The sequence below is a fragment of the Vidua macroura genome, chromosome 11 (assembly GCF_024509145.1).
Source record: "Vidua macroura isolate BioBank_ID:100142 chromosome 11, ASM2450914v1, whole genome shotgun sequence".
NCBI classification, from domain to species: Eukaryota; Metazoa; Chordata; class Aves; order Passeriformes; family Viduidae; genus Vidua; species Vidua macroura.
The window spans coordinates 21,054,369-21,080,051 of record NC_071581.1 but is presented as its reverse complement, the minus strand read 5'-3'; the positions used below and the strand labels follow the sequence as shown (position 1 = coordinate 21,080,051).

The following is a 25,683-nucleotide window of genomic DNA, read 5'->3' as shown; positions in this document are numbered from 1 at the left end:
GGATCATCCCATGCCACTCCCATAGGAATTCTGGCCTTAAAAACAGAACTAAAATTGATTATCAGATGGTCAATGAAAAGGAAACAAAAAAAAAAAACAAAAAAACCAAAAAAGCAGATTATGTGGGATCTTAGAGTGGTTTGGGGATAGTTTGAAGTGTCCACAGGACATTTCCCAATAAACACAGTTGTTTTCCAGGTCCTGGACATCAGGCCAGCACACGGGGGTCCACGTTCAGGCAACATTTTGGGAATGCTCTAATAACCTTTCCTGAGGACCAAATGAACCAAATGAAGCTCCTGGGAACCACCTGGAAGTGTCCAAGGCCAGGTTGGACAGGGTTTGGAGCACCCTGGGGTGGTGGAAGGTGTCCCTGCCCATGGCAGGGGTGGGATGGGATGAGCTTTAAGATCCTTCCCACCCAAACCATCCCAGGATTTTGTGATTTCACCTGGAAAGCATTGCAGGAACCCCACTGCAGCTGCCCTGTGCACACCCCCAGCCCAGCTGGGCTGAACATCCCAGGAATGGTTCAATCCCTCGGGGAGCATCCATTGCTTCCCCTGGAGCACGTCCTGGACAATCCTGTGGGAGCCCACCAACATCCCAGGAAGGTCGGGGCACTGCAGCCAGCCCTCCAACACACCCTTCTGCAGGAAAACATCCCTGGCACCTCATCCACCCTGGCACCTCATCCACCCTGGCACCTCATCCATCCTGGCACCTCATCCATCCTGGCACCTCATCCCTGGTGCCAGGGTGTGAGCGTGGCTCGCACAGGGTGAGTGCTGCTGGCAGTGGGTGGGTGGTTGCTTTTTCTTGGGATCCTCAGCTATTCCTGCTGCATCCCAGCTCTGGGATGCTCCAAACGCCTTCCCCCGGGCTCCTGCCCGCTCCTGGCGCTCCCCGTGTCACTGGGATGGAGTGGGGACAGGGCTGGGCACCCCTTGGGAGCTTTCCCTGGGTCACTGTGCTGGAAAAGGAACGGGAAAAAGCAGCTCCCGGCTGCCCGGGGATGGTTTCTGTTCCGAGCAGCCTGATTCAGCCGGCGTTTGGGAGTGGGTGGGAGCGAGGATGCTGGAGCCTGCTGGAAAGGCATATTTGTAGCTTAGCAACAGGGTCAAAGGCAGCCAAGCCAAGGCAGGGACTGCGGCGAGCAGCCAGGTACCCATCCAGGGCTGGCTGCTCCCGGCAAACCTCTCCTCCTGTGCCGTGAGAAGCTTCCAAAGGCAGCAACCACCCCCTGCTCGCTGCTCCTTCCCTTCCCCAGCCCGGCCGTGCCAAGCCCGGCCTTGCTGGCGCTGGGAGGGATTAGCTGCATTTCAGAAGATTATTGGGTTTTAGGGTTTTTGAGCTGCTGGTAATATAATAACAGATTGCAGGCGATTATCAGTGCCATTGTTTGCCTTGGCACGGAACGAGCTCCTGCCCCGGCCCCGCAGCCAGGGAGGGCTCAGCCCCATTCCTGGGCTGCTCCACGGAGGAATTCCCTGCCAAAACAGCACAGCCAGCACTGCCCCTGCTCTGCTCACGCTGCTGGTCCCTCCAATTCCCTGTTCCCTCACTTTGGGATGCAGCCCTTCCGTGGGATGTGTCCAGGGAGGGAGCGCAGCCTTCACTGCTCACTTCTCCCAAGAAACAGCAACGGGACAAGAGGAATCAGCCTCGAGTTGTACCAGGGAGGTTCAGATTGGATATTCGGGAATAATTCTTCACCCAGGGCAGTGGTGGAGTCCCCATCCCCGGAGCTGTGTGCATGTGGCACTTGGGGACGTGGAGCAGAGGTGGCTTGGCAGCGCTGGGGGAACGGTGGGACTCAATCCCAGAGCATTTTCCAGCCTAAATGATCCCGTGGTTCTGTGATTTACACACAGGGCATCAAAGCTGTGCCCTCAGCTGGAAAACTGGGGGTTTCCACCACCCGCTCACACCAGCAGCCCTGGATCCCCGTGCACAGAGGTTCTGCTCAGGCTGGGTTTTTGCATCCTGCAGGGATGAGGAGCAGGGCAGGGGCAGGAGAAAATCCTTCCTTTGCCACGGCAGCCACATTTCACATTTCAGATTCACATTGTGGATCTGCCACAATTCCCATCCCAGCAACAGCATGACCAGGGAGGGGTGGGGGAGCTGACCCAACCACCTCAAATCCAGCTCACAAATTCTGCCTCCTTTTGACAGCTCCCTCTTTTTAACCCCCTCCTCCCTGTGCTGCTGTCCAGGTGGGAATGGCAGGGAATGGCAGCTGCTGCTGGATAAGCACTTTTGCCCCTCCAAAGCTTCTGGTTTAGCTCCAGTTACGGATCCTGCTGCCCTTCTCAATGCTTATGTCTGCCTGATTTCTGTCTCGTGAGGTCTCAGTGCCTTCCCCTCTGCTCAGAGGGGAGGTTTGCCCTTCTCCCCTCCCGTGGCAGGGATGGCCTGGGACATGTGACAGCACTGAGCATCGTTCCTGCTCCGTGCCTGGCCAGGAGATCGATCAGTGCTGGAGCTGAGCTTTGGGAGAGAGGCTTTGCTGGGCCCAGCCTGGCTGCAGGGCACTGATCTCCCTTTTGCTGCAGCAAAGAACCAGTGCTTTAACAGCTGTGGCTTTTAAACCCTTCCCACTGTGTTCCAACCTCCAGCAGGAGCCTTTGGAAAGAGGAGACACAGCCCCTGATTTGCAGCTTTGCCTGTTGCTGTCACCGTTTGGTGGGGCCAAATCTCAATTTTTTTTACAATAATATCCCTGGAGTCCTTCACAGGAGAAGGAAAACATCTGCCAAGGATGAGAATCTACACCAACATCAGCTGGGCAAAAGGATCCTTCTCTATCAACAGGTTGGATCTCCCGGGATTTTTAAGCTTTGCTTCCAAGCTTAAAGAACAGAAGCTTTGACCTTAACCCATGGAAACACTAAAATAGGAAGAAACCATGGTTATGGCACAGGAGTAATAGCAGTAATTGTAGCTGTAGAGTAATTCCTGCCCCTCTGCCTTGTTTGTTTTTATCCTGGAACTGTTGTGTAGCAACTCCAGAGTTTTTCTGGGAATACGATGGACAGCTGGTTTACAAATGCAATTGTGGCATAATTAATTTAAGCATTAGCAATCCATTATTATCTGTTATCACAGGGTACAAGCTCTGCCTCTCTGCCATGGAAACCAGAGTGCAGGTTACCTAGGAATCCCTCCGGGATCTATTAAGTGTAATTACTAAGGACTTGGATCAGCAAAAAAAAAAAAAAAAAGAAAAAAAAAGAAAAAAGCAAAAGATATGCACCATTTTCCAGCCTCAGCACTGCAGAAAGGGCTGTAAACTTAGCAGCTCGGTGACATTTGTGCTGAATTGTCACATCATTGCCAGGAACAGGCTCTGTGAAATGGTTAAGGAGCATTTAGCAAAGGAAACATCAGGGAGCCACTTGGCTTTCTCCAGCGGATTGCAGCAGCTCCCCTGGCTCCAGGAAGGGGCTCAGGAGATGCTAAAAGTGCTTGTGTGAGTGGAAGTGAGTTGGGTGGGATGGAAAAACCTGCTTCGGGTAGAAAAAAAAAGGCTAAAAAAAGAGAGGTTATCCTCTTGGAGATCCTTTAGGCTCTTAAAGAACTGAATTGTCACCCCTGGTTCAATCCTCACCTTCCAGTGCTGGGACTGAGCTCGGTGTTTGTTTAGGTGTGCTTGAAGCTCTTGTTTTAAGATTTTTATTCTAAAAACAGCAATCAAAATTTGGTTCTAATGCAGTCAAAAGCTGGTGTTTGGCCCCCAGATTTTCTCAGCTAAGAGATGGAATTGGGCTCACCCCCAATATCCAGATGACAGGAGCAGAGCCAGGAAGGTGCTCCCAGGTACATCAAAGGCCCTGGAGATGAAAAGGCTTTGAAAAGGACCCTGTCGAGTTGAACATCCCATTTCTCTCTGAAGATTATTTACCTCAGGTTGTCTGAACACGAAAGGGATTAGAGGAGGAACAGTTTGTGATTACTATTTGTCTTAAGAAGAGACAAACCCCTGCAGCAGTGCTCAGCCCTGCCTCATTCCAGAGCTGTGATGGCAACAGGACTCCTCTTCCTCCTTGTTCCCATGAAATGATGGCTTCTGTTTGTCTGGGCACGCAGCTGCCAGCTGGGATTGAGGTGAATCTGGTCGGTTGAGATGAGAGGAATAAGGAAAACCCAGGGATGATTGTGTTGGGAGACCTGGGGGTGGCTCCCGATAGGGAAAAAAAAAACACAAAATGGGAAAACCTGAAGCTGGAAGGCCACAGGGATAAATCACAAGGTTTAATCCCAGGGAGGTTAATGCCAAACAAGTCTCCAGGTCCCTTCATCCCAAAGCAGCCAAATAGGAACACCTCCATGCACGGGGAAGCTTCACACCCCAAACAGGTTGGGGTGGAGAAAACACCCAGGTTTTATTTTTAACTCATTTTACGACCTTTAGGGCTAAAGGTGCCTAAAAAACGAAGGGAAATGCATCTCCACGTGGAGACGAATCCCTTCAGGAATAAGCCGGCAGCTCTGGCAAGGGGACACCCAGCGGGGAGGTGCCGGTGCCGGGCTCCATCCCCGCTCCGTGCCGGGGGGGCTGTGCCGAGCCCCCTGCCCGCATCCCCGGCTCCGGCAGCTCGGCTCATCCCGCTCCGCCTGCAGATTGGCTGCCTGCTCCTGCCTTTCCCCAGCGACAGCGAGACCTGCCTGGAATATTTGCTGCCAAATCCGCCCCTCTGCGCTCTGCCGGAGGAGGGAGGGAGGGAGGGAGGGAGAGGCTGCCGGGATCCCTCCCCGCCACCCCCGCGGGGACCCGCCGGGGCCAGGGGGGGCTCTCGGAGATGCCTCAGCCGGGAGATGCCTTTAAAGCCTCTGCGGCGGTTCTTTCCCCGGGAATTTTATCCTTTGGGCTCAGTGGGACGGGCAGGGGTGGCCGGGCTGCTGCCCTCGCGTCCCCGGGGCTGCGATGGGACCGGGCACCTTGAAGGGCCGCACCTCGAACCTCCTCACACCCCTCAGCGAGGGCAGGGCTCGTCCCTGCAGGCTCTGGGAGTGTTTGGGATCGTCCCTGCAGACCCTGGGAGTGTTGGGATCATCCCTGCAGGCTCTGGGAGTGTTTGGGATCGTCCCTGCAGACCCTGGGAGTGTTGGGATCATCCCTGCAGGCTCTGGGAGTGTTTGGGATCGTCCCTGCAGGCTCTGGGAGTGTTGGGGACCGTCCCTGCAGACCCTGGGAGTGTTGGGGATCATCCCTGCAGACCCTGGGAGTGTTTGGGATCGTCCCTGCAGACCCTGGGAGTGTTGGGGGTCGCCGCTGCTGAACGGGGACCGGGGATGATGGATCAGGCTCGGGTGAGCCCGGCCCTTCCCGCTGAGCTGCTCTGTCCTAAAGCGCTTCTCCTCCCTTCCAGAAGCGGCAGATGTTCAGCACCTGCAGGAAAGGAGATCTGCTCCCTTCTCTGCCTCCCCAGCCCTGCCACGGGCTGTGGTTTGTGGATAAAAGGCTCGCTGGCATTTTAGAGAGCTCCTTTCCCTTCCCAGTCTGTCAACAATTCTTCCTTTTCCTTTTCCTTTTCCTTTTCCTTTTCCTTTTCCTTTTCCTTTTCCTTTTCCTTTTCCTTTTCCTTTTCCTTTTCCTTTCCCTTTCCCTTTCCCTTTCCCTTTCCTCCTCAGAGGCTCCAGGAACCTGTGGAGCATCCTGTGCCTCATGGGCCTTTAAGGCCAGGAAGGATGGGGACGTTCCCATAAATCCCTTAATCCCACAACGCCAGCACCGGTCCTGGCACGTTGGCTCCCGTTTTCCTCTGCCCCAACGCTGACAATTGCTGTAAGTTTGTCCTCTGGGTGCTGGGGTCAGTGCCCACAGAGGCACAGAGAGATCAGGTGGCCTTAAATGTCATTTTAAAGCATTTGTGTGGCTCAGTGACCCCAAAACCCCCAAATCCCCCGAGAGCCAACACCGAGCAGTGCTGAATTTCATCGATGTTACTGAGCCGTGGCCTCAAGAAATGACCTTTATGAGAGGGTTTTTCAATTCAGGAATTGTGAGGGGATTTTTCAATTCAGGAATTGTGAGGGGATTTTTCAATTCAGGGTGTGCAGCCCCAACAAAGCGGGGTGGTTCTGGGAGCTTCTTTTAAAGGACTGGGGAAAAGTGACAGAGGAGAACAAAGTTCCTACAGCTCCTACAGCAATCTCTACATCTGACTGCTCTGTGGAGTCTGCATCCCTGCCTGTGCAGCTTTGGAGAAGCTTGGATTGAAGGCCCCGTGGCTCCCAGCTTGTTTTTCAGACAGGAATCAGGAGCAGTGATTTTTTTGGAGTGTGTTTTTGTGAGACCTGCACCCCCAGCCCGCTCCAGCACTGCCAGAGGTGTGCTGGAAGCTGGAGCTGCCCCTCCAGCACAGAGCCAAGCCCTGGGCTCATGGATGGCTTGTGCAGAGCTGGTTTAGGGCAGATTATTTTTAAAACAAGCTAAGCTGTGAGGGTGACCTCGCTTCTGCTCAGGGATACCTCAGGTAGAGCAAAAATAGCCGTGCTCAGCTCTGAGCATCCCTCCTGCTCACTGGCAGCTCCTTGCTCTGGTGGGAGCTGGTGGGAGCTGGGAGCTGCCCTTTGAGCCCCTCCTTTTGAGGGACCCAGGGAAGGGGCAGTGAGCAGGCTGGAGCAGTGTGGGCTCTCACACACCTGCCCACAGCTGCCTTGCCCTGCCAGGCCACAGGGAAAGGGGATTTCAGGCCAGCGTGGGGGAATTTGGCTTTTGGGGGGGCTTGGGGAGCCTTGATTTTGCTGTGGGGGGATGTGGAGCTCGAGAAGGATGCAGGGGGGGTTTTGCAGGATGGAGTGTGTGAGTGTCCTGTGCTGCCTGGAGATGGATGTGGGGTCTGTGGGATAAATCCTCCCCCCTCAGCCTTGCCCTCCTTCTCCTCAGGGATTTACCACTTCACTCCCTGAAGTCTGAAGTGCTTCTGATGGCAGGTGCAGGTGAGGTCACAGGTTTGGGCAGGAGGTTGGAGCACAGATCCCTGCACCTCCCATTCCTCCCCTACACCTTCCCCTGCTCCTGCCCAGCCACCCCCTCCCTGCCAGGCCACTGGAACAAAACCCTGCTAGCACCGTGCAATTCCTGCTAGAACAAATTGTTGCTGGCATTGTGGGTTATTTAAATCCACATATTATCTCTTCCTCTGTATTACATTAGCTTCCTCCCAAACCTTCGCCATCTGTTCCACCCTCGGTTATGAATGTGAGAAAACTGAACATGCTGCTCCGCAGCTCCAGCACTTCCAAAGTAGGATGTGCATCCTAATGGCTTTTCCATGCACTTCTCCATGCAGGCTGGGCCCTTCCTTAGTGGCCAGGACTCACTGGGAATGGCCAGGAATGTGTTGGTGTTTGCCTCCTGCCATGTGGAGGGAGGTTTATTGTGACAGCGCCGAGGTGGGAGCGCATCTGATGGACTGGGTGGGGAGACAGCCCAGGGCTGCTTGTGCCAGTGATCTCCCCCAAATCACGTGGCTCTCAGCGAGGAGAAACAGTGGTTTCATCCCTCCTGTGGGCCCCGTGTCTCCCAGGTCGTGTTGTCAAAGGTGCTGGAACATCTGTGCATCCCACGGCCTTGCCAGGGCTGTGTCTGTGCAATTACTGCTGCTGCTCTTCCCCTCTGGGAGCCTGTCAGGCTCCTCGTGCTGCCTGTCATGTCTCCAGGGCCTCCCAGGCAGGCAAGGACAGCCTGCAAGGCTCTGGTTTTCCAGGGCTGCAGGAATGTGTCCTGTGGAGCGCTCAGCTCCCCCTCGGTGCTGGGTGGGAGCTGCTGAGCCTGAGCCCGGGGATGGGGAGGCAGAGAGCTCCAGGGCTGCTGGGGGGATTTATCAGCAGGGAAGATGGGGCAGATCCATCCTTCCTGCATCCCAGGCTGCTCTGGGGGGGATTTATCCACAGCCCCAGCAGGGGCAGATCCATCCTTCCTGCATCCCAGGCTGCTCTGGGGGGGATTTATCCACAGCCCCAGCAGGGGCAGATCCATCCTTCCTGCATCCCAGGCTGCTCTGGGGGGGATTTATCCACAGCCTCAGCAGGGAAGCTGGGGCAGATCCATCCTTCTTTCATCCCAGGCTGCTGTGGGCAGGATTTACCCACAGCTCCATCTGGGGCAGACCCATCCTTCACTGCTCCCTCCTCTCTCTGCCCCTCGGCTCTGCTGGCAGGTGCTGGAGGAGCAGGGACACTGCAGCCATGGCAAATGTCACCACACCTCACACACCTCGATGCCTCTCGCCTGAATTTTCAGCCTGACTGACAAATTCATTTCAGTTTCGTGGCCAGGCACCATCCTGTGCTCCCCTGCCAGGGAGATTTAGCCCCAGCCTGCTGAAATGTCACCTCCTGAGCGTGACAGGTTTTCCATTTCTCCTGGGTAGGTCTGGGGCATCCTCATGGGACACCTCCAGCCCTGCCCTGTGTTTGGGCAAGGGACAAGGGACAATTTGGGGCAGTGGTGGCTTCCCCAGTGCTCCCAGCAGACCCCATCACCTCTCCTGTCAATGCCAACCAACGGGGGACAACAAGTGAGGAAGTTTCTAATGGGAAATCCAGCAATCCACAAAAAACAAGACTGCAGAAAACCTAAAACCCACCCAGCTCAGCCTTCCCCCGAGGAGCTTCAGCTCTGTCCAGGTCCTGTCTGAGCTGGTGATGTCCAACCTCAGACCCCCCCTCCCCAGGCAGTTCATTACAGCCCTCACCTCATTAGCCATGGTTAATGGCTCACCCTCCTTGACTTTAAGCCCATTAATTCTGTTCGTGGAGAACAGATTATTCCCTTCCACTTTGCAGCAGCTTTTAAGATCACTCTGTCTTCTCTCCCGAACACCTCCAGCCCTTCCCAGCAGCCACTCCATGCCCAAAGTGTCCTTGTCTCCCCCAAAATGAGGAGCCCAGGGTGGGATGTCTCACAAGGAGCTGTCCTGGAGCAGCAGGAAGCTCTGTGGCCATAACCATAACCCAAGGAACATCACCAATGCCTTGCCTGCTCCTGTAGCTTTCCCACCAAATCCCCGCCAATTTTATTTTTATTGCTGGCCCAGGGGCTGGGCTGCAAAACTCCATCCTCCAGGGAAAACCCTGCTGCTCCCAGCACAGCCTGCAGGGAACACCCCACACCAACGTCCAGCAGGATGGGAGAAGGGAGCAGAGGGGATTCAAGGCACAAACTCATGATCATTCACATTTTCTGAATTTCCCTCCCATCCCGCTCCACTCAGCCCCACAACAGCCCCGGGTTTCCAGGCCACAATTCCAGAGCCAATCCCCTCACTCACCGTACTGGATTTGAGCGCATCCCCACTGTCCTCTTCAGATTCTAGTGCAACAGGTAAAGATTTCTGTGGCGGGGAGAAGGTTAAGTCCCACCTCAGTAGCCGAGGTTCAGCTTTGTCCCCGAATCTCAGGTTTTCCAGTTTCTGCACCGTGGGCTCGGCAGAGGAAGCTGGCCTGAAATTCTCTTTGTTCTGGGACTTAGACCTCAGTCTCTGAACCCCGAAGCCCCGCTCTTCCCCGCGGTGCTCGTCAGCCACGCTCCTGCAGCCTCCCCCTTTGCTGTAGTGTCTTTTTTGGGTGTGAATCTCTTGCATATAAGAATCCATCCTCATGAGGGGCTTCATCTCCATCTCGTAATTGCTCATCTTCTCCTCGTCCAGCTCAAGCAGCTTGGAGCTCCCTGAGCTGTGGTTGTGGGACCTGTGGTGGGAAGTCCATGAAACCGTGGCTGGGGAATCTGTCCACCTCTCTCTCGGCTTGTGGTTGGAGGCCGAATGTTTGTGTCCCCCGCTCCGACCTCTGTAGTCTTCGGGGCCAGCGGTGGAGCCCAGCTGCCCGCTGCGCATCGTCCCGCTCCTCCCGGCGCGGCTCCCGCCCACCTTCTCTTCGCTCCAGCTGTTGGGGCGCAGGTAATCCCCGCCGCGCCCCTCCAGCAACATCTGGATCTCGCCGCCCCTCTCTTCGTCCACCGAGACCTGCCTGGAGAAGTGGGCGCTCTTGTTCCTGCAGGAGGGGCCGAGGGGCGGCGTGGAGCAGGGGCTGGCGGGGAAGCTCTGCAGCGGGCTGTCCTCGGGGGTCAGGTCGGACGGGGTGGTCCCTTTGCGGTACAGCTCCGGGCTCTCCTGCTGCAGGGGGGTCCCGGTGGAGAGGACCTCGATGTCATCGCTCGAGTTCTGCCGCTTCGGCCGCTGGCATTCGAGCCCTTCGGGGGCGGTCGTGGGGAGGAGAGAAGGGAGAGGGGAAGGCAACGGGATTATTTCTGGTGTGTGGACGCCCCGCGGGTTTCTCGTGGCACGGAACGGGGAGCAGAGGGTTGGGTGAGGTGAGGAGGAGCAGGGTGGGATTGGGATGGCAGCACTGCTGGGACACCAGAGCTGCCCTGAGCCCTGCCCTGCAGAACCACAGCAATGGTTTTCCAACCCCAGAGGTGTGGAGAAGCCACCAGCGATGCAGAGCTGCCGGGAAGAGGTTCTGGTGTTTTTTTTGGGATCCATCTGACCACATTTCCTACCAGTTCCCAGCCCGGAAGCTTGGGAAGGGAAATCTGTGAGGTGGCTGGTGGCAAACCCTGTGCTCTGTGTTTGTGTGTGTTGGGGGACACTGGGACCACCCTGGGTGACACTGGGACCACCCTGAGTGTGATGGGTGACACTCGGACCACCCTGGGTGCCACTGGGACCACCCTCAGTGTGATAGGTGACACTGGGACCACCCTGAGTGTGATGGGTGACACTGGGACCACCCTGGGTGTCACTGGGATCACCCTGAGTGTGATGGGTGACACTGGGACCACCCTGGGTGCCACTGGGATCACCCTGGGTGTGCTGGGTGACACCGGGATCACCCTGGGTGACACTGGGATCACCCTGGGTGCCACTGGGATCACCCTGAGTGTGCTGGGTGACACTGGGATCACCCTGGGTGCCACTGGGATCACTCTGGGTGTCACTGGGATCACCCCACACCAACAGCCCTCGCTCCCCTCCTGGATGGGAACCACCTCAGTTTTCATCTGCCAGCTGCAGGAGGGAAACGGCCACATCTGGGCAGGTGTGCAAGAAAAAAAAACCCCACAAACCTCATATCCAAGAGCTTTCCTGCCCCACACAGCCCAGCAGGATGTGGAGATTTCCCTGCTCAGCCCCAGGATGGGATGGAAGGACAGGGCTGGTTGTTCAGGGCCACCCCCCATCCTCCTCATCCCACTGGAGGCTCCTCATTCCTTCAGCTCAGAGACTTTCCAGCCAGGGGCACCCTGGGGATGGGCACTTGAGGAGGGGCTGATTGTCTTCTGCTGCTGGAGGAACACGGAACAAAAACCTCCAACGTGTTCATCACTGATGAAACACCAAACGATTTCAAGCGAGCTAATAGTGGTTAATTCTCCTTTTCCCCTCTCCAGTCGTTCCCAGCTAAAGCCATGCTAAATTAGGTGAATAATTTGATAAATATATTAAGTGCCTAATGCCCCTGAAATGCATCTAATTGTGATTGCTATGGTGAGACAAGAAACAAGTCTTGAAAAGGGAGAGCTCAATTTTCGTGCCATCGCTTAAAAATAAATGCTCGGGAGCGCCTGCTCGGGCCTCTCCACTTCTCCTGAGTAATTTTCTCTCTTGAATCTTTTTGGGGAGCTGCTGGGATGTGCCTTCATGCCTGCCAGGGTTGGGATACACACAGGGAATGCTGGAGTCCCCACTGGAGCACTGGCAGGGAGGGAAATAGTAAAAAAAAAACTGCTTGGAAATCTACCCAAGCAATTTATGGGAAATGGTCTCCTAACGACTCGAGTTTTTGGGATGATACTCACATAGTCCAGCCTTCATTTTTTCCCTGTTTGTGTATGGGAGACTGAATCTCCTGGGGTTTATCCAGGGCCCCTGAAAAATCCTGGTATTGGTGGGAAATTGCTGAGAAGGAGAAAGGTGGAGTTCACCTCTCTTTTCCTGCAGAATATCTGTCTCCGGGATAAAAGACAAGATTTTTTGGGGGCTGTTTTCCAGCCATTCCTGTCCCAGCCACCTTCCAAGATCCCAAATGGGAAGCTGAGGCACAGAGGGAATAAAGGATTTCAGGTGAAAAAGCTGGAAAGCCACCTGTGGGAGCAGGCTCACCCAAGGTTTGGGGTGTCCCTGGTTTTTGGGCTTTATCTTCCCCAGTTCAGAGATTTTGCTGGAATTCCAGGGAGTTGCAAACTTCCCTGGCATTCCCTTCAGCTCCAAGGCCTCCAGAGCTGATGTCCAGCCCCACAACCAGCCAGAGCCTGGCTACACCCACTGCTGCTGTTCCCAGAGCCCCAGAGAGGGGACAAGAAACCCCAGAGCTGCTCCCCCACAGCCACACCAGGGGGACCTCATCGAATCCCCCTCATCCCAACCTTCCCCAGCACCAACCCGCAGGTGACTCTGCCTTTCCTGGGTTAATCCCCGAGGGCTGGGGCTCTGGGAGGAGCAGGACTGGCGCTGCTGGGGCACAGCTGGGGCACAGCTGGAGCGCTGCTGCCCCCAGCCCCGCAGCCCGCAGGGATGGAGGCGTTTCCTTGCGCAGGAACTCCGCGGATGCACCGGGGCCCTTTCGGCACCCGAGGATGTGCAACAATTATCCGGAGCTAAAATTAGTGCCGGGGCACGTGATGTTCCTGGAAGAAGGGTTGTGAGAGCGAAGGAGGATGCAGAGCACCAAACGTGGATTTTCCAGCGGGATGGAGGCAGCCGAGCCCGGCCCCCGAGGCTTCAAAGCCGAAGCTGAGGAGGCACGTTTGGGATCTGGGAGCCTCTGGCTCCGTGTGCTGCTGTCTCGGTTCTGCAGCACCACCCAAGCCTGGGTGATCCTGCTGTGCGCAGGAATTGGGGTTGGTGGGCACCTGGAGATGCCCAGGGCTGATGGGCACGGGAACCATGGGCGAGAGGGCGATGCAGGATACGAAACAGGGATATTTTTGTTTTTACCTTCCAGGGGCTGCAGCTGCCCAGGGCTGATGCTGAGGTGGGCACAAACTCCTCTGTGGTGTCCCACAGCACCCACAGACCCCTCCGAGGGGGGCACCCAGCACTCGCTGTGCCAGGTGGGTGGTACCCACACCCACCTCCCTGCCAGGAACCCATCCAGCACCCAGCACCCCGTGGAAAGGGAGCGCAGCCAGCACCCAGGGGGTGGGTGGCACTCAGCACCCACCATGGCACGCCGTGGGTGGCACTGGGGACCTGCAGCACCCTGCAAGGGAGCACAGCCAGCACCCAGCGTCCTGAACGAGGGGGGCATGTCCAGAACCCACAATCCTTTACAAGGGTGAGAAATCCAGCACCCAAAATCCTTTACAAGGGTGACAAATCCAGCACCCACAATCCTTTACAAAAGTGACAAATCCAGCACCCAAAATCCTTTACAAAAGTGACAAATCCAGCACCCACAATTCAGAATATGGGGGACACATCCAGCACCCACAATCCTGTGAAAAGGTGACAAATCCAGCTCCACGATCCTGAACAAGGGGAGCACATCCAGCACCCACAATTCTGAATGTGGGGGGCACATCCAGCACCCAGATCCCGTGCAAGGAAGGGCATTTAGAGCACCCTGTGGGGCACATCCTGTGGAAGGGAGACAAATCCAGCACACACAACCCTAAATGAGGGGGGCACAGCCAGCACCCACAATTGTGAATATGAGGGGCACATCCAGCACCCACAATCCTGTACAAGGGTGACAAATCCAGCACCCACAATCCTGTGATAGGGGGGTTCACCCAGCACCCACAATTCTGTACAAGGGTGGCAAATCCAGCACCCACAATCCTGTGATAGGGGGGTTCACCCAGCACCCACAATCCTGTATAAAGGGGACACATCCAGCACCCACAATTCAGAATATGGAGTGTTCATCCAGCACCCAAAATCCTGTACAAGGGTGGCAAATCCAGCACCCACAATCCTGTACAAGGGTGGCAAATCCAGCACCCACAATCCTGTATAAGAGTGGCAAATCCAGCACCCACAATCCTGTGGAAGGCAGGCACAATTCAGAATATGGAGGGCACATCCAGCACCCAAAATCCTGTACAAGGGTGGCAAATCCAGCACCCACAATTCAGTATATGGAGGACACATCCAGCACCCACAATCCTGTACAAGGGTGGCAAATCCAGCACCCACAATTCTGAATATGGAGGACACATCCATCACCCACAGTCCTGTGAAAGGGGGGCACACCCAGCACCCACAGTCCTGTGAAAGGGGGGCACACCCAGCACCCACAATCCTGTCAAAGAAGGGCACACCCAGCACCCACAGTCCTGTGAAAGGGGGGCACACCCAGCACCCACGGTCCTGTGCAAGGTGGGCACGCAGAGCCCCTGCAATGCCCGCAGCGTGGTGGCAGCTCCGCCACCCCCCGGCCCGGCTGTCCCCAGCCTGAGCTGGGGTCTGTGGGTGACACAGCCACTCGCACCCATGACCTGCCCGAGCGGCTCCGCAGGCGCTGCCTGCTCTCCCTGGCATGCTGTGTTTGTTTTTTAATGCGCTCTAAGTGCAACCGCCTTCCTCCCCTCCCCTCTCGTGGCTCACACAACCCCCCCAGACAGAGCCCCGATCACACAAACCCCAGCACGAGTGAAGCGCCACGGCCGCGTCCAGGAGCTAGTAAAAAATGTATCACCTAAAAATACCCTTCCAAGAGGTGATCTAAACCAGCAAATTCTCCTGGCAGGGGGAAATGGAGATGAGGAACATCTCAGGGCTGGAGAAGCCCTCGGGAGAACGCAGCCCTGCGAGAAAGCTCCGATCTGCCCTGGGCAGGAGGAGGGATGAGCGGCTTTGGAGCAAGGCTGAGCCTCCGGGAGATGCGGGGGACGCAGGGGATGCTCGGAGCGGCCCTGGCTGGGGATGTGCCCCGGCTCAGGTCGCTGCAGCCCCCAAAGCCGAGCCATGGGATGCCCCCGGCCGCCCCCGCAGCTCGGTGGGGCGAGCACCGGGCCGGGCTGGGCCAGCAGAGCCGATGGTCCCCGAGGTCGGGAGCAGCCCCGGCCCCGCAGCAGCCCCTGGGGCAATTAGAGCGAGTGAGTAATCCTGGCTGAGCTGCGAGGGGGACAGCAACGACAGCAGGGCTCGGGGCTGGAAAAGTTCTCAATAAACCCGGCCGCACGTTAATTATGATGTTAATTATTGCTGGGGGGACTTGGAGCGTCCCACTCCCACTCGGCTGCAGACCCCGGCCCGACCCCGGCTCGGCTTCGGCTCCGTCCTCCCCGAGCCTTTGGGGAGGAAAAATGTGAGAAAGCAACGAGGAATGGTGAAAATGAGGGAAAATGTGAGAAACCAAGGAGGAATGGTGAAAATGAAAGAGGGAGAGAGAGGGGGAAGGAGGGAAGGAGGGAAGGAAGGAGGGAAAGGAAAGGAAAGGAAAGGAAAGGAAAGGAAAGGAAAGGAAAGGAAAGGAAAGGAAAGGAAAGGAAAGGAAAGGAAAGGAAAGGAAAGGAAAGGAAAGGAAAGGAAAGGAAAGGAAAGGAAAGGAAAGGAAAGGAAAGGAAAGGAAAGGAAAGGAAAGGAAAGGAAAGGAAAGGAAAGGATCCAATATGGATTTTCCCAGTGACTGATTTGCACGCCCAAGGGAAGGGTCAGGTCCCAGTGGGTCCAAACTTCCCAAAGCAATCAGGAACTGCACAAGCCATGGGTGTAAAGTCAGCGGTGACCTCTGGGATCATCTGTGTTGCATCCAGAGCCCTTGCTGGGCTCTTCCTGTGCAACCACCAAGGGCTTTGAACTAAAAAATTGGGGGAAAACAGGAAATACCAGGCAAAAAGCCCCGGACAGGGTGGAACTGTTGGATATTGACAGCCCTGCCCTAAATCTCCAAAAACCTGGTGTTCCACGGAGCTTTCCCCCTCCAGCAGCTCCGGTGGGGATGGGGAGCTGCGGGCACAGGCTGAGCCTCCAGCCAGGGGAATTTGGGGGGTTTTGGGGCTCCGAGGGCAGGGCCTGGCAGGGACTGACCGTTCTCCCTGTGCTGGAAGGAAGGCGAGAACTCTTTGGCAGTGATCCTGGCGATCCGCGCTTCCTCCTGCGCTTTCTGCGCCGCCGTCACGGCCGCCTCCGCCTTGGCCCTGGAGTGAGAGGTCCTGCAAGGCAACAGAGACACCAGCACCCCGTTAGGCAGCTCCTCCCTGCCACGGGAAACCCCACATCCCCCCCACAGGTTCCTCCAAAACCCTTTGGCTGTGAGGGAGGAGCTGCCGGCAGAGCCTGGAGCTGGCTGGGGAATTTTTGGGGAGATGGCTTGGGGATGGCTGGGGAATTTTTGGGGAGATGACTTGGGGGTGGCTGGGGTTTTCCAACACCTTCATGAGCTGCTGCTCAGCCTGGAAATCACCCAGGAAATTCAGGTTTGTTCCCCCAGGGTCCCTCCATCCCATTTCCCACCCCGTCCCAGCAGCCTCTCCGTGCATCTCCCACGAGCCTCCAGGGTTGAATTTAAAGCTGGTTTGGTTGGGTTTTTTTTAACCAAACCCATTTTTTTGGCGGGGGGGGGGAATGAAAAAAAAAAAAAAAAGAACATTTCCACGCCCACCCCCACTTTTTGCGTAAAATGCTGGATGTAAATAAATACTGGGAGCAGAGGTAGGAGCGGGGGGCTCGGCTCTGGAGCCGCCTCCACCATCCCTTCACACACTTTGATCAGGGAACTTTTTCCCTCTGGATCAACAACTGTCCCCTGCACTCACTGATGATTCCCCAAAGGCTTTTTTTGGATGGCATTTCATCCCATCACTCAGGATTTACAGCTTCTCTGAGAGCATCCTCCGGATGCTTTGCCCCTTTTTTCCCCTTATCCGAGCCATCCAGGCACTTTCAAAAATTCCTGCTCCCACCCCGGTGCAGGCAGTGTTATAAATAACTCCACTGATTTCTTTTCCCTCCAAAATCAGGCCCTCCATCTCCTTTAATCATTTTTTTTTCTGCCTCTCTCTGAATTCCCTCTAATTTCTCGACATCTGCGTGGAGAGGGAGTGCCATTTCTGACAGGCTCCTAAAAATGGAAAACAGGGCCAGGAATGTGCCTGCTTTGCTTGGAAGCATCACCAGGGCTTGGGAACAGGGTGTGAGTGTGGCTGTGCTGTCACCTGTGCTCACTCCTGACGCTGCTCAGGTCTCTTTGCTCTAATCAATTTATTTTAATCAATTTATTTTATTATCGAAATTTTATTCCCAGCCATTGGCTGCTTTGGAGTAGCCCTGGAAGCAAATCTGAGCTGTTTTCCAGAGTTATTGGAGGTGGTGGAGGGGCTGTGGTGATGCTGCTGCAGGTCCTGAGGGTTCTCTGTGATTAATGCACCCAAAAATCGGGTTTAAATGGGTTTTTGGCCAGCTGGAGTCCAGCACTCAGGTGGGGTCAGAGGAGGGGACAGAGGTGTCACAGCCCATTCCCTGTCAGGTATCCCTGCCCTGCTCGTTTAGGGATGCCCCAAGGAGGAGCTGCAGCAAACTGCTGGGAGGGGAGTGCAGGCTGCTCCCGTTCCTCATGGAATCATGGAATGGTTTGGGTCGGAAAATACTTTTAAATCCATCTCATTCCAACCCCTGCCGTGGGCAGGGACAGCTTCCACTAGTCCAGGTTATTGCAGCCTGGCCTTGGACCCTGCCAGGGATCCAGGGGCAGCCACAGCTTCTCTGGGCACCCTGTGCCACCCTCACAGATATTGGGAATCTCATCTAAATCCACCCTTTTCAGCTTCAAGCCGTTCCCCCTTGTCCCATCCCTCCATGCCCTGTCAAAGTCCCTCTCCAGGTCTCTCCTCAGCCACATTTTTGGCACCAGCATGCTCTGTGGGAAGCACTGGGGCATCAAACTTGTGCATTAAACCATCAGAGCCACCAGGAGGTTAAAATTCAGATTCTGCCTCTCCGAGCTCCTCAAACCTCTGGCATCTTCCAGGGGAGCTTCTCAGGGACGTGGATTTGAAAGAGGTTAAAATTAAGATTCTGCCTCTCTGAGCTCCTCAAACCTCTGGCATCTTCCAGTGGAGCTTCTCAGGGACGTGGATTTGAAAGAGGTTAAAATTCAGAGGTTAAAATTCAGATTCTGCCTCTCCGAGCTCCTCAAACCTCTGGCATCTTCCAGAGGAGCTTCTCAGGGGGGTGGATTTGAAAGAGGTTAAAATTCAGAGGTTAAAATTCAGATTCTGCTTCTCTGAGCTCCCCAAACCTCTGGCATCTTCCAGAGGAGCTTCTCAGGGACGTGGATTTGAAGCTCCTCCATCCATTTATCCCCTGGCCTGGGAGCTGCCAGGGCTGGGGCTGTCCCTGCCTCACTGCAGCACTTTCCCCGGTCCCCGCTGGCCCCAGCTGAGGATTAGCAGCGTCTGCGAGCACCTGGCCCGTGCTCAGCAGCCAGGATTACCCTCTGCTCCCCACAGCCTCCCTGGAGAGGCGGCTGGAGCCACTCATCCCTCTCTGCCTGCCAGGGAAGGAGGCTGGAGCAGCATTCCAAGGGGCTGGGGCACTCGGGGGTGGTGGCAGAGCGGGAGGTGACGCTGGAGGAGCCCAAACGGAGCCACCACCCCCGGGCTGGGCTTCTGGGATGGCCCAGACTCTGCTCCTCCCTGCAGCACTCGGCACCTCCTTGATGGAATCACGGGATCATTGAGGGTGGAGAAGAGCTCCAGGATCACCAAATCCAGCCTGTGTCCGATGCCCACCTTGTCCCCAGCCCAGAGCTCTGAGTGCCACCTCCAGGAATTCCTGGGACACCTCCAGATGCACTCCAACCCTCCCTGGGCAGTTCCAGCGCCTGACCATCCTTTCCAGGAAAAAATTCCAACCTAAATGGATTAAAATCACCGTCCCTGGGGGGTGGATGCATTTCCACCCCTGGAAAACTCACTCCAAAGACTTCTGGGTCTGCTCGTCCCATCACCCCCAGGATCGGCCCAGGAAGTGCAGGGAATTAAAAAAAAATGAAAACCTGGGGCTTTGGCTCAGAAAAGGTTAAAAATCAATCCCATCAATGAAGCCACCTCTGATCCAAAATACACTCGAGGAGGGATGGAAAGCACTGGATTCCCTGGGGTAGAGGGACACACTGGATTCCCTGGAAAAGATGGGACACACTAGATTCCCTGGAGAAGATGGGACACACTGGATTCCCCAGAGCAGAGGGACACACTGGATTCTCCAGAGGAGAGGGACACACTGGATTCCCTGGGGCACATGGAACACACTGGATTCCCTGGAAAAGATGGGACACACTGGATTCCCTGGGGCAGAGGGACACACTGGATTCCCTGGAAAAGATGGGACACACTGGATTCCCTGGAGCACATGGAACACACTGGATTCTCCAGAGGAGAGGGGACACACTGGATTCCCCAGAGCAGAGGGACACACTGGATTCCCTGGAGAAGATGGGACACACTGGATTCCCTGGAGCAGAGGGACACACTGGATTCCCCAGAGCAGAGGGACACACTGGATTCCCTGGAAAAGATGGGACACACTGGATTCCCTGGGGCAGAGGGGACACACTGGATTCCCTGGAGCGCTGCTGATTAATTGTTTGTAAAGCTCCCTGAGACGCTGGCAGGAGTGAAAAGCAGAATTATGGAGATCCATACGTTGCATAATAAAATCCATAAGTATTCCCAAATAAATGCCAGTAATCCAGTTAGTGCTCGCATGACTTTGTCACATCCTAAATTTACCAGCTGTCTCCTTTCTCCACGCCTGCTGCTCGTGGCGTGTGCTAAATCTTAATTCCCACTTAATTGCCTGGAGTTTATGTCCCTGGAAAAGTGGGGTTTTTTCCTCCCTGACACATGCACAGGGCCTGATCTCATCACTCTGCTCCTCCTTCCCTAAGTGCTGCCATAATTTTTTTTCCGGGATGGAGAAGCCAAACTGGAGACCACGCTGAAAATGAGGCTGGGCCGTCCCCATAAAACAGAATTATGGGGATGGTTTGGGTTGGAAGGGACCTTAAAGATCATCCTGTTCCTGTGGGCTCGTGAGGGGATGGAGGGAAGAGTGATGCAAGAGGAGCTGTTTAATTCCTCCCACCTCTGAGCATCCCCAGCCTCCTCCTGCAGCTGGGATGAATCCAGGAGCCTGGGATAGTGGAAGGTGTCCCTGCCCGTGGCAGGGGGGCAATGGGATGGGCTTTAAGCTCCTTCCAACCAAACCATTCCATGATTCCAGGATTTTAGTGCACTTCACCATCCAAGCTGAGCTGGGGGAGGGTGTTCAGGCAAAGACTGGGATTGGGAAGAGCCAGAGGGGGGGAGGCTGGGATGGTTTGTGGCTTTTGAGCCCCTGTTTTGGGTCTCAGGGCTCCCTGCTGGGGCTGGCCTGGAATGTTTCATTTATTAATTTTTTGCCAAGCTGACTCACTCTTCTCGGAGGATGAGCGGGCAAGTGGTCAAACTGGCAAGGGGAGCTGGCAGGAGGCAGGGAAAAATCCCAACCAACCAGATTCCCGGAAATCTTTGCGGATCTCCTGTGATTTGGCCGGAGCTGAGAGGGGAAGGGATAATACCTGGGCCTGCTTCCTAATGCCAAGTTTATCAGCTCCAGCTAATCTATAAGAAGCTGGAATCATCTGATTTGCAAGGAAGAACGTGGCTTTTTAGGAATTCCAGCAGTGACTCCAGGCTGGCTTGGAGTGAGCAAGGAGTGGATCCGAGGGTTCTGCTGCAAAGCTGGTGCTGGGGGCAAGTTTAGCCCAAAAGGGGTGAACTCCCAGCAAAATCCTCAGGGATTCAGGAAGGAAGGAAGAAAAATTCAAACCAGGTGAGGTTTGAGAGGTGTTTTGGTTCCAGGAATGCTTTGGCAGGAGAACAAGTGGGACAAAGTGCTTTAAAATTAGGCTGGAAATTAGAGCAAGTTTACAGAAGCCCAGAAAGGTTTCAGAGCTGTGAATGTGATGCCTGGAATTGCCAGGATGGCACCTGGAGAGACCTGGATCACTGGTGAGTCCTTCTCCATCCATTGTTTGAATCCATCCAGGAGAGGGATTTGCCACATTTATTCCTATTTTTCCAGCGTTTTGGTATGGAAAATACATTCCAATAAAAACCAGGCAGCAGACACTGAGCAAACTCGTGCTTGGGAAGCTCTGTGCTGAACACAGGGAGAAATCCACATTATTGGGAATGTTAAAAAGCATCCTATGGGTAAGATTTGTGGAAAAGAAGATCTGTTTCCCAAAATTCACATGGCAGCTCTGGCTGTTCTTTTCCAAGCAAAATTCTCGCTTCCCTGACCCCAAAGCCTGGCTGAGGCAAGTATGAAATTCCTGCTTTACCCTTGGGATCCTGTGCAGGGATGGGGATGCTCAGCCCTCCTCCATCCCAGAGCTCTCCCGTTATCCCAACTCCAACAGCCACGAGGCTGCAACAAGTCCCAAACCCTCTCCACCCCATAAAAGGACCCCGTGGTGCCTATTTTCATGGAAAACCTGGAAATTGGCATGTTTCCCACAGGCTTCACTGGGAGTGGTGAGGATGGAGTTAAGCTGGCAGTGAGCTCATCCCTAATGAACAGCCTCAAGTTTTCCTAAGGGGCCAGGTTGGCTCCATCTGATCCACTTTGTCTCCAGGTCAATACTTCATCAGGCAGCTTTGGGGCTGTTTTTTTTTTTTTTTCCTCTTTAAATGCATCGTTATCTTCCTATAGGAGGGAATGTTTTCTCTCCCTCCATTACAGAGCTTCATGTATTTTTCAAACGGCAAAATTCAATTAAAAGACACGCCAGCTGCAAGGAAATACTTCAGGAAAAATTCAGAGAGAGCATTTGCAGGGCGTTCAAGACTCGCTCATCCAAACCCCGGGGTCAGGAAAGCCTTGGGATGCACCTTGTCCCGGGAAGGGACGGCTGGATGAAGGAGAAAAAGGAGATTTTCAGTGCGGCCTCCCCATGTGGGAAACCGAGGCTGGCATGAGGCTGGGAAGGGATGGCTGGATGAGGTGAGGGAAAGGAGATTCCCAGCGGGAATCCCTCGGCTGTGTGGGCTCCTCGGGGGTTGTTTTGCAGTCCTGTGGCACGGCAGGATCCAGCCCTGATCGCATCCACCGAGGAGCACAAAGCGCCGGCCCCCGCGGGATCGCTGCCGCTCACCAGCCCCGGAGCCCCGGGATCGCTGGTGCAGCCCCGCCGAGCAGATGGGATCGCTCCGGGATGGGGCAGGACAGGCGATCCCAGCTCCCAAACCCCTGCCAGCGTGGCATCGATCGCTGCAACAGCCCCGGGAGGCTCTGCCTGCTCCGGGCAGCCGGGAGGGGAGGCTTGGCTGGGCTTCGTGCTCTCCTAGATGGGACAAATTGGGACTGAATTATTAATAACCACTGCAGACTGTCTGGTTTCCACCTCTGCGGGAGCCTCTGTGATTTAGGGCGCAGCTGCAGTGCCCATCCTGCCTCCCTTTCCCATTCCAGGGGCTTCTCCGGGCACCGCATCCCGCATCCCTCTCTCTGCGGAGGGTCGGGATGAGCGCAGCCCGGAGCCAGGCTCTGTCTAGACACGGCCCCGAGGGAAGGGGGAGATGGCAGCAATTAACAACCTGTTTGTTATTTTCCCTATCTGGCGTTTATTGCCCCGATAAAACCCGCTCCTAATTCCAGCTTGGCTCTTCCCACAGCTCTCGCGGCTTCCCTGTTATTGCAGCAGGCTCGCCGTGAGTGATTTGTGCAGGCAGCGGCACCGCGCTGCTCCTCAGGGGGTGGAATATTAGACACACCAATTAGCTGTCTGTGGAGAAATTCCCATTTACCTGCTCAGCGCAGGCATTTTTCCCAGCCCGCTCCCTCCGTCTGCTTTTCCCCGTTTCCCCCTCTCCCGCCTCCCATGGCTGGAATTCTTAATTAAGGGGGGGAAAAAAGCTGCTTAATGTGACCTCTGACATGACGTAATGCAGCCCCGAACGTCTGCTGGGGCTCTTTGCAGCCAGACACGGAGCAGGTGCTGTGCATAGCAAAGAGAGAGCCAGACTTGGCAGCTCCAGATGGAGATTTTGGGATGGGAGCATGGATGGATCACCCCTGGGCTCTGAGGAGGAGCAGGAAAGCTCCCACCAGCGGGAGAGAAGGTTGGGAGAGGCTGGGATGGCACGGGACGGATGGAATGGTGATGGCACGCCCCGAAAAAAATGGCTCTGGAAGTCACATCTCAAGAGAATTAAGGGAAAATAAACACTCAAACCCTTTAATCATAGGCCAAAAAATCCCCTCGATGTCTTTGTTGCTGCCCAAGAAAGCAAATCAGAGTGAAGCACGGAAAATGTTGTGGTCAAGAGGCTAAATCCAAGTTTCCTGTAGTTTTACAGCAGGAAATGTCACCTTAGGGGGGAAATCATTCCCAAGGCAGCTGGGAGAGCTCGTGGGCAGCTGGGACATGGAATGCTCGAGGTCTCCCAGATTCATGGGGACAGGGCTGGAGCCAGGTCCTGTTTAGCTCACTGCTCCAGGCACCTGTGCCAGAGCCTTCCCCACCTTTATCTTTTTGGAGTTACAAACGGGGAGTGAACTCACCGAGGAATATTTTGCCATTTTACATTCCATTTTTTAATCCGAGTAAAGGGGGAAAAAAAGTAGCCCAGGCTGTGTCCTTGTGTCCTGTGCCTTGCCTTGGAGTGGCCAAAAGGAGTTTTGCTGGAGAACTGAATTCACAACGTGGAAAGGTGCAAAGTCTCACAGGGACAGGGATGGGCCGTGTCCCCAAAATTCTGGGAGCAACAGCTCAAACCACATCCCTGAGCTGGGTCATTCCCAGTGGAGAGAGATGAGAGCATCAAATGCCAGGATTGTCTCCAGCTCGCCTTATTCCCACCACCCCCAAAAGGATTTCTTTATTTTATCTTTGCTTTTGCTGAACAAAAAAAAATGCCAAGAAAATCCAACTCCATCGACTTTAGAAGGCTGGGCCAGGTGGAGCTGGTACCCAGAGGCACATCTGGCACCAGGATGCTCCCAGCATCTCCCTGGCCAAGGAACACATGGAATAAGCAGGGCCAGGCAGATTCCTGCATTCCCCTTCCAGGACTTTCCTTCCTTTTAACTTCGTGCCCCCAGCAAGGACAGAGCTGATGGGCTGTGCAGGGAGATGATGCCCTGGGTGTTATCTGCAGCTGGCCAGAAAATCAAACATCTGGAGAGGGAGCCTCATCCCTGGCCATCTGTCTCTGGGAATGGAGCTCTGCAGGAGGCAGGTGAGTGCAAACACCGGGATTTGCCTTGGGAAAGGGTGGCTTTGGGGCCACTGTCCCCACCAAGGTCTGGCTGCTCTCCAGACTGCTCACTTTGCCTTCCTGGGGCACAAATCACCCAACCCCCCTCCCTAGCCCAGCCCTGGTGGGTTCAGGCAGGAGGGAGAGGGGCTGGAGGTGCCTCCAGGGCTCTGTCACCCCTTTGTGTGGCAAGTGGTGGCCCCAGCCCTGATTTCTGTGCGGAGGAAAATAATAAATCCTCCCTGTTGCCATCTCCTGCCTGCCTCAAACTTCAGAGCCCACCCAGAACGAGCCACCTCCCTCATCCCAGCTGCCTGCATGGGGGTTTGAGCCCCGAAATCAGCTGCACCCCCCAAAATCCCACTTTTCCTGAGGCTTCTCAAGCCCTCCCTGAGCTGCTGGGTCCCTGCTCAGCCCCACTGCACCCTGCCCACCCCAGCGTCCCATGAGGTGTCCTGGATGGGATCCTGGGGGGTCCCTGCCTGCTCCCCAAACTCCAGGCCAGCAGACAGCTCTGGGTTTGCAGCTCTGAGCTGCCTCTGAGGCAAAGCCCGTGAAAATTTCCACTCAAGCAGCCAACAGCTCAAAACAGGGGAAGGAACTGGGAGCCCGGCCCTGCCAGGAGAGAATCTGGGCTTTCATCATTTCTGCTTCACCTCCGTGCCACGGGGATGAGAGACAGCCCTGACAGGGACCCGGGGCTTGGCCCCACCTCTGTTTGTCTCACTCGGCAGCTGGAGGGCTCCTGGTCCTTGGGAAGGGCTCCTGGTCCTTGGGAAGGGCTCCTGGTCCTTGGGAAGGGCTCCTGGTCCTTGGGAAGGGCTCCTGGTCCTTGGGAAGGGCTCCTGGTCCTTGGGAATGGGCTCCTGGTCCTTGGGAAGGGACTCCTGGTCCTTGGAAAGGGCTCCTGACCTTTGGGAAAGGGCTCCTGGTCCTTGGGAAGGGCTCCTGGTCCTTGGGAATGGGCTCCTGCTCCTTGGGAAGGGGCTCCTGGTCCTTGGGAAGGGCTCCTGGTCCTTGGGAATGGGCTCCTGGTCCTTGGGAAGGGGCTCCTGGTCCTTGGGAAAAGGCTTCTGGCCTTTGGGAATGGGCTCCTGGCCTTTGGGAAAGGGCTCCTGGTCCTTGGGAAGGGGCTCCTGGTCCTTGGGAAGGGCTCCTGGTCCTTGGGAAGGGACTCCTGGTCCTTGGGAAGGGCTCCTGGCCCTTGGGAAGGGGCTCCTGGCCCTGTCCCACCCCTCTCCCCTTGGGAACGGGCTCCATCCCTGGCTCTCAGCTCTGCCACCACAGCCCTGGAGGGCTCATCCCCAGCACTGAGGGGTTGGGAAGATCTGCCACCAGCCCCAGCTCCTTGGAGGATGTCCTGATGCTGGGTGCCCTCCTGCCAGTGGGGACAGCCCCTGTGTCCAGCTTGGAGCCCACAGAGCTGTTTCTTTCCCATGAGGGAATGTGATCCCGAGGAGCTGCTCATGGAGAGC

At 55.6% G+C, this 25,683-nt stretch overlaps 1 protein-coding gene across 1 annotated transcript in view; it reads right to left on the bottom strand.

Annotated features, from left to right (window-relative positions):
* JPH3 (junctophilin 3) overlaps positions 1–25,683 on the bottom strand; it is a 52,226-nt gene that overhangs the window by 2,278 nt on the left and 24,265 nt on the right. The window contains exons 3-4 of the mRNA XM_053987147.1: positions 15,990–16,114; positions 9,285–10,204 (exon numbers count right to left, since the gene is read on the bottom strand). Of these exons, the coding sequence (XP_053843122.1) occupies positions 9,285–10,204; positions 15,990–16,114 (1,045 nt within the window). The remainder of the gene's footprint in view (positions 1–9,284; positions 10,205–15,989; positions 16,115–25,683) is intronic.